Source organism: Amblyomma maculatum, chromosome 2 (assembly GCF_055883805.1).
Source record: "Amblyomma maculatum isolate TAMU_Amacu chromosome 2, ASM5588380v1, whole genome shotgun sequence".
Lineage (NCBI taxonomy): Eukaryota > Metazoa > Arthropoda > Arachnida > Ixodida > Ixodidae > Amblyomma > Amblyomma maculatum.
Window position 1 is genome coordinate 138,813,518 of NC_139345.1, and position 8,159 is coordinate 138,821,676.

General features: G+C 41.1%; 1 protein-coding gene across 1 annotated transcript; it reads left to right on the top strand.

Moving 5' to 3' along the window:
• The first annotated feature begins 1,975 nt into the window (after positions 1 to 1,975).
• Positions 1,976 to 7,623, top strand: LOC146200050 (uncharacterized). Its single transcript, XM_084592264.1, has 3 exons — positions 1,976 to 2,005; positions 5,742 to 5,826; positions 7,292 to 7,623. Exons 1-3 carry the CDS (start codon positions 1,976 to 1,978, stop codon positions 7,531 to 7,533), a joined length of 357 nt encoding a protein of 118 aa, XP_084448390.1. The 3' UTR covers positions 7,534 to 7,623.
• The last annotated feature ends 536 nt before the right edge of the window (positions 7,624 to 8,159 follow it).

The window sequence follows — 8,159 nt, forward strand, 5'->3', positions numbered from 1 at the left end:
TTTCAAGCGTAGTGTACAATATCACCTGGCGCGATTGTGACCATGTCTACATAGGTGAAAGCTGGAATTTTGAAAGACCTTTGAAGGATCATATGAATGACGTTAAGAACAGGACGACTGTCTCCAACGCATTTGCCAGGCCGTCCTATCAGCAGCGCAAAAAATCTTCTGGTAAAATGAATCGATTATCGCCAAAGAAATTAACTGGTTTTCACGCCAGTATCTCGAATCACAAGTATTACAGACAATAGAAAAAACCTTAATCACAAAGACGGAAGTTAGTCATCAAGGCTCCTGTATGGAGGCCAAATATCAATTTTCTGGACCCGAACCTAGGTCGGTGTTCGTTTTCTTATTGAAACATAAAATCTACAGGGAGAGGGCTTGATTGATGTGAATGGCAAGAACACAAAGCGGAAAATAAGAAGTACTTTTAACGCTTACAGGAACTAGCTTCTCAATTATGCTAAACAAGAGTTCCCTCAGTTTTTTTTAAATATTAGTAGAAGTGTGCAATATTTGCTCAGTTCAGGTATACAAGTCCAGCTTTTTTGTACGGCGCTTTCAATTTAGAAAAAAAAAGAATATTTCGCACTATTATTGTCAACATCTTATTGGAAATGGCCTTCGCGCAAGTGGATTAGTCCAACCTTGAAAAGACATCTAATGATTTTGGTTAGTGGAAATAATTGCAAGTTATTTCAGGCAATGCCTTCAGTACAGTAGTGAACTTATTGATGTGACAGATGAATTTTCAGAGTGACAGCTAACTCGTGTATACTTTTAACTTTGATTTACGTTCTGAATAAGCAGTTATAATTGCCTCAGGGCGTGCGTCTTCATGTACAGGGCAGTAAACAACAGTTGTCTGTGTCGATAATTTATTAATATTTTTTTATTTTTTGTATGACATAAAAAACAATCTTTCGCATAATTAAGTTTGAAATGCTCTGTTTATGTTTTTTGAACAGGTTGAGCACTGCGACAGATTGTATGGAATGAAATGTCTGTTACTTTGATCTTGCTTAAACGCATTCTGGCAGAATGGAGGATGTCACGCATTGTCGACAACTCTGCGATATATATATATATATATATATATATATATATATATATATATATATATATATATATATATATATATATATATATATATATATATATATTATTTACAATAAACAATATTTAGGACACAAACTCACTGTCAAGTTGAAGTATGCGCAGTTGCGCGCTGCTTCATTGTGTAACTGAATTAAAAATTAATCATTATGCATGGCATTTTAAGCTACGAATACTTTTGACTGATATTTATCCCGTGCGTTTAGATCACTTGTGCACTCCCTGAGTGACTCTTTCCTGGACAACGCTTCGGGTCATTATCGGCCAGATCTAGTCAGTGTCTTCTTCATTTAACCCAACTTCCCCTGTAGTCAGAGCAGTCGAAACCTCAGAGCCTCCTACTGGTCTTCCTTTGTGAAGATTGCATCCCACCTTGAAGGAACCAGCAGAGACTTTAATTGTTTTTCCAGCCTTCATAACTACTGTTGTAGCACTGTCAGCAAAACATGAAAAGGACATTTTGTAGCATGGAGTACGGTGTAGTATGAGATTTGATATGACATGGTATGTGGTTAGTTTTAGTACACCATATATTGTATGGTAGGTTTATCACCCTTAATCTAATCAAATATGCTATAAGAGATACTCTTCTGAATTCTTCCCGTTTAAGCCGTGCCTCATTGGCTCAAACCAGTAGGAACATCGTATAGTACCACGTGTGTTTTAATTCACCATCACTGAGCGCGGCGTGGCTGACCTAGATTCAGTAGGTATGAAACCATTTAACTATACGTTCGCGAGTTTAAGCCGCCCCTCTCTGGAGGAAATCCGACGGCGGTGTTGTGGCCATGAACGAAAATCGCTGAGCAATTGTCTGGAAGGTGCTAGTTGGCATAAATTAGATACCGCATTTGGCATGGCGTGCTTCCGAGAGTCGCAAGCTCCTGTACGTTATTTGAGATTGGAATGTAACCAGGAACTTTGCATCCCGTGTCAGAGATGGCTGAAGCGGCAGCGCTTTATCTATGCAAAGTAACCTTACATTAATAAGAGAGTAATTAATGATTCACATCCACCCACGCGTAACAAGGAAACGCAATTTGTAATAAGGGAATATTAACTCCGTTATTACCCTTATTGCAATTACTTTCTTATTTTATTAGGCGAGTAATTACTCCCTTATTACAGATCTGCACCACCTTGAGGGATTTCTCTAAATATTTGACTGTCACCTTACATTAGGTGATACTTTGCGACCGGAGGCTAATGATGTGTATGAAATATTTACCAGGTCTTATGTGAACCCCTGTGATCATGATCGTTGTGGTCTATTACGATTATGATGCTGATAATGACGATAATATCAAACGAGAAGCTTTAAACATGTGACTCTTGGTAGAATTACTCTCAAAACGTACGCTGCAGCCTTTTAGCAGCAAAACGCTTTTGCTAGCAAGACTGCCGAGAAATGGCGCTCTACAGCATGGATGATATACCGCCCTGTAACTGCGAAATTCGGGAAGGAACAGTAGTTTACATTAGGTAGCAACGTACTGGAAGTAGTAGGCAAAGATGGCTACTTAGGACAGGTAGTAACCGCAGATCCGGACCATGAAAAGGAAATAACAAGAAGAATAAGATTGGGATGGAGTGCATTTGGCAAGCACTCGCAGATTATGACTAGAAGCTTACCGGTATCGCTCAAGAGGAAAGTATACAACATTTGCATCTTACCTGTACTCACCTATGGGGATGAAGCGTGGTGGCTAACCAAGAGGGTTCTACTTAAGTTGAGGACAACTCAGAGGGCTACCGAACGAAAAATGATAGGGGTAACACTAAGAGATAGGAAGCATGCAGAGTGGGTCAGAGAAATAAATCAAGTTACCGACACTCTAGTGGAAATTAAGATTAAATGAGCATGGGCAGAACATGTAGTGCGAAGAGAGGATAACCGATGGTCGCTTAAGGTAGCAAACCGGATTCCAAGGAAAGGACAGCGTAGCAGGGGGCAGCAGAAAGCAAGGTGGGTGGATGAGGTTAAGAAGTTCACAGGGGTCAAGTGCATGCAGCTAGCACAGAACCGGGTTAATTGGAGAAATATGGGAGAGGCCTTCGCCCTGCAGTGGGTATAGCCAGGCTGATGATGACGAAGTGTTAAATGCCGCAGCATTTCGCGACAAAAGAATAAATCAAAGCCTCGAAGGAAGTATCACCCTGGTGACGCATCTTCCCTCACATGAAAGCGCTGTAGAGGTATCTAGAAAAAATGTCATTTATCACATCTCCCAATACAAAATACCGAAGGCATCATTCTCGTAGGACGTGAAGCCCGCACGATTGGTGACAAATGTTCGCGTATGGTAGATTCCGGTATAACCCGATTGTTGGCTTTGAGGTCGAAACGAGGTGCTGCCTTTTGTATTATCATCGCGGTTTGCCCGATTACAATGTGACAAAGCCATAAACAAAGTTGCAAATTCAAGAATAGCACGCTAAGCCATGGCTTTAGAAATGTCATGACAACCGGCTGAAATTTTATTTTACAGATTTGCTGTTTCGGGTATAACAAGCTGGAATTTGATTTTAATATCAGTGGTGTTTCCGATTATCTGAAATCAACAGTGTGTCAATTGTCTAATATTAAGTCACAATGGCGGGGAGCAAGGCACGCGCTCTCCTACTCACCTGGCAAAGATGCAAACACGGTAACTATAGGCGGCTAGTGTACTACTTCCCACACTGTTCAATGAGAAATACCGCTTAAGGTTCTTTTGTTGATCCAGAGCCAGCGGCAAAGATCGCCTTTTCTAAATTATTCCAGCAAGGAAGCATTTTATTCTGCAACGTTATAAACTCGGCAACTGTTACCAGCCTTTTTATTCGAACGTACTTCAGAGCTTTGTCAGCTGCTTTTGCGGTGTACTAAAACTACAATAATCAAGTAAGTGCCTCAGTGGCTGCGTGGCAGGGGCGTTCTGGGGGCCAGTATGAAAGCCTCGGCGTGCATCGGGAGTATTTAAAAGCAGGCTACCTTCATCAACGCAATTCTCTTGAGTGATGCAGCGCGCATTACAATATATGATAAATTTTCTGATATTCAGGAGCCTTCAAATTATAGACGCATCTTTAAGGCCTTTTTATTCTTTCAAAATGGGATAATTACGACCACGATTTAGTGTTCAATTAGTAAGTTAGCCTGAGTTCTAGGCGGACGTTTTGGGTCTTTCTTTGGTATTTGGAACCATTTCTCTGTCCCGAACTACAGGAATATTGTTTTTCTTTATATTTTAAAAGGCTGATTCTGTTCACATGATGCTATCTCGAATTGAGCAGTTAGTAATCAGTGGTGACGTAAAATGTTCCGCCAACGAGGAAACAAGATTTCCTTCCCTTTAGACAATCGCTTTCTAGCAACAATAGACGCAAGTTTCCCGCGGGGTAAATCAACAAGCGCAGATAAATATTTCCACTCTGCATGCCAGCAAGCAAGGTAGGAAAACCCCAGCTGAACATAAGCTGGCAACTTGACAAAATGATGTCAAGCTGTCACGTATAAAAGAAACTCGAAGTGCCCCCACGCATTCATAGTTTGCGGACACGAACAGACTCTACAGCGTAAGCATCCTTTCATTTTACTCTTCCTTTCATTTCTCCCTCATTCCCGTATACGTAAGAAAAGAGACAGACACTGACATTGTGCTTGTTTTGAATAGTGTGAGAGGCTTGTTAACAGGCCCTGGAAGCTCTTATTTTTTAATGTTTCTAAAAAATACTTCATGTTGCTGATACTTCTGTGCTCACTTTGGTAAAAGGGCTCGAAATGGCTTGCTGAGTGCATACAGAAGGAAAATTTTAGACAATGTTACCTTTAAAAAGTCTCATTTAAACCGTATGTTGTCCGCACTTCTTTATTAGCTTGGTATTTCGCTTAACGAAAATGAACATGCCTGGCAAGTGATATGCACAATTAATTATGGTTTCGTTTGATAAGGTTGTATTGTGAGACCTACTTAGGTTAGCTACCGAAGAGCCTGAAACCTCACCTAAGACATCATTCGAAAATCTTAAATACGAATCCAACTGCGAGCTCCACAGAATCACACAGAGCCTGAAATGTTTTTCTTATTAGAACCGGCATTACGCAGCGAAGGATTTCTTGCTTCTGCTGGACCAACCAAGAGAGAATGAAGACCAGTCTGTGGCTCACCCTACTTGCGCTTACCGCTGTTACCTGTACGTATAGGTGGATGACTCTAGCGATGATTTCTTTCATGTGGAAAGCTGCTGTGAAAATACATGTGAACGAGAAATCGGATTCTTTGGCTTTATAGTGTGGCTAAATGCTACCTAGTACTCAATTCCTTTGGTGTATTGAGGGCATTTGCCTATATATTATACATCCGGTTCCTTGGGGACGTTTTTGAAATAGTGCCAATTTCCAAAATAATGTGATAATTTTATAAATGCTATAGCACCACTGGATGTTGATACTTACGATTTTAGCGAAGAGACCACAACTTAATATAATTTACTTTTTAACTTGATTATGCATATGGAATATAGAATAACGCAATAAAATCGCACTAATAACGCAAATATTTTGTTTTCTTTCCATATGGTTGGAAGATGGAGCCATAATGTAAGTTTTCTTCTACTTTTCTAATGTGATGTGTATCTAGGACATAGACATATCGGTAAATATTTCTTTTGGGTTCTTGCGCAGAGTTCCGGCGCCGGTGGCACAATACCCCACCCTCTCGAAAGGTGTGTACGGATTACGTTTATAGTCGCATGCCCCTATGAATGTATACAGTGCCATAAGGCAAGGATCTCTGATTTTGGGAATATAGCTGCTCCTTCCGAGCAGAATTACTGAAGTAATGCAGCCATATTTGAAGTAGTAAAATGGAACCCATTCGCACCCAGGGGCAAAGAAAGGGAGCAGCATGTATTGTGAATCTGGCTAATTTTCCTCAAAGGTTCGTTACCAGGCAACGTAATCTTCCTGAAGCAACTCGCGCTGTTACTGGTTTGGTTTGGTTTGTGGGGTTTAAGGTCCCAAAGCGACTGAGGCTATGAGAGACGCCGTAGTGGAGGACTCCGGAAATTTCGACCACCTGGGGATCTTTAACGTGCCCTGACATCGCACAGCACACGGACGCTTCTTCATTTCGCCTCCATCGAAACGAAGAGTGGCAGCTGTCGTAGATATTTCTATATGGTAAGGTCAGGAACACGATAAGCGTGAAAACTGCATATAATGCACAGGCTTCAAACCAAATGGCTTGCACACGTCACTGTGTTACCGCCGTATTATGTACCACGATATGAAGCATATATTTGAGTTAGCAAACTTTTCGGACACTGGGAGTGCAGGGCACCAACTGAAACGAACGATGGTACCGAAAATTATCAGGACAAACTGCATTTACTGCAGATGAGGTGAACGCTGCAGCGCTTGAATTTATTTTGCTGGTGCATATGACAGCAGAAATCGCTTTGTCGCTTACGTATGAACGCGTAGAGGTGTCCGCCATTTCAGACGATGTATTCCTGAAAAGCATACAAATGTTTTTTTTTTTTTTTTTTCACTAGCATTGCGCGCTGAAAATGAAAGGTTCAAGTTGATTTTAGGCGCCTGATGGGAAGAATGTAGCCAAGTATTTTTCTCGCCAAAAGTGGTGAGCCCCATGAAGTGTAAACGGGGTAAAACTGTACGTCTGAAGTTACGACCATTCAAAAAGCAATTCCTCTCCCGTTCATAAATCGGCTGCAGCTAGAATTCCTTACAGAATATGCATAAAGCTTTCAATAAGCAGGGAAACTAGGCACCATCGAGGCCTTTACTATGTGCCTTTCAAGCTCGTGATTCTAGCATGCTTTTAGAATATGTGGCCACAGGCTGGTTGCTTTTACACCAAACAATTTGCGAGATCAAAAAAGGTCCATCTAGGGTCTTCCCATGACTAGAATGAAATTGAATGCCTTTGTAGGTCACCAGATTTTCAAATATGGCGCAAGCACATATAAACAAAATAGGCAACTTTATTACTAAACTCTAAAGTCTAATTACAGTTTGACTCAGTAAGGTTCCATGTATACTCCAGCCGAAGTGACTTATAAACTCAGGTAACTTTCTTGTCATGAGCACTGAGACCAGTTACAGTGAAAGCATAATTTTTATAACCAATAAAGGTTTAAGCTAAAATAGGCTATATCATTTTTATAGAGGCCGAGGACGACGCTTTGGATAAAGCTGGAAAGACGCTAGAGACCGTGGGGCGGATCCTCCAAGGCAAGAATGTGGAATCAACCCAAGAGGATCAGCAAGATATTCTTGAAGTGCTTCAAGCCCTAACTTCTGAAGAAGGACCTGAGAGTGACGAAGCCGCAGAGTACTTCTTACCCATTATCGCCCGTGGTGTTGTTGCTTTTGGTGTGAAGAAATACCTCGATAAGCGCCGCGGCTAAATACGGATTGTGATCTTTTCCAGTGAAATACAGTTCCGGAAGGACACTTTGGATTACAGCCACCAAACAACTCAACTGTAAAAAATGGCACATATACTGCTGTCAGTAATTGTTGGAAAATAAATAAATAGTTTTTTTTCTGCAAGTATCTTCGCTAACTGATCGCGGTTGGCACTGTGGCACCGCATTCATTACCAGATTACATACAAAAAGGAAAAATTATTTGAAACATCTGCCAGGCAGTCTTTGTAGAGACATTAAAGGGAAGCTGAAATATTATTTGCCAAAAAAAATAGAGTTTTGTGAGGTATTTTATAGTTTCTTGTAAGCTGAACAAGACTATCATACTTAAAATGGCAGAAAAGAGCACAAACGGAGTTTTTACAAGAAAACGAATACCATCGGGACCGCCTCCCTCCAAGCAAACGCCGCTGTTATCCGTAATTTGCCGGGCCCATCATGACACCAAGCTCGGTATGCCAGGCCGGTGCCGGCGGTGTTGCTGCGTACGCGTTGCTTCAGGGGATTTGAGAGCTCGATTGAAAGTATTATTGAATTTTCGAACGCTGTATAACACATTGAACACTTACCGCACGCGATCGAGAAAAGAGCAGTCCCAAAAAAAT

What these genes read in the sequence shown, in the direction of transcription:
- LOC146200050 (XM_084592264.1), top strand. Translation starts at nt 1,976, where the DNA reads ATGGCGTGCTTCCGAGAGTCGCAAGCTCCT. An exon ending in TCCGAGAGTCGCAAGCTCCT is followed by an intron (nt 2,006 to 5,741) that starts GTACGTTATTTG and finishes ATGTGTATCTAG; the next exon opens with GACATAGACATATCGGTAAA. An exon ending in ATACCCCACCCTCTCGAAAG is followed by an intron (nt 5,827 to 7,291) that starts GTGTGTACGGAT and finishes TCATTTTTATAG; the next exon opens with AGGCCGAGGACGACGCTTTG.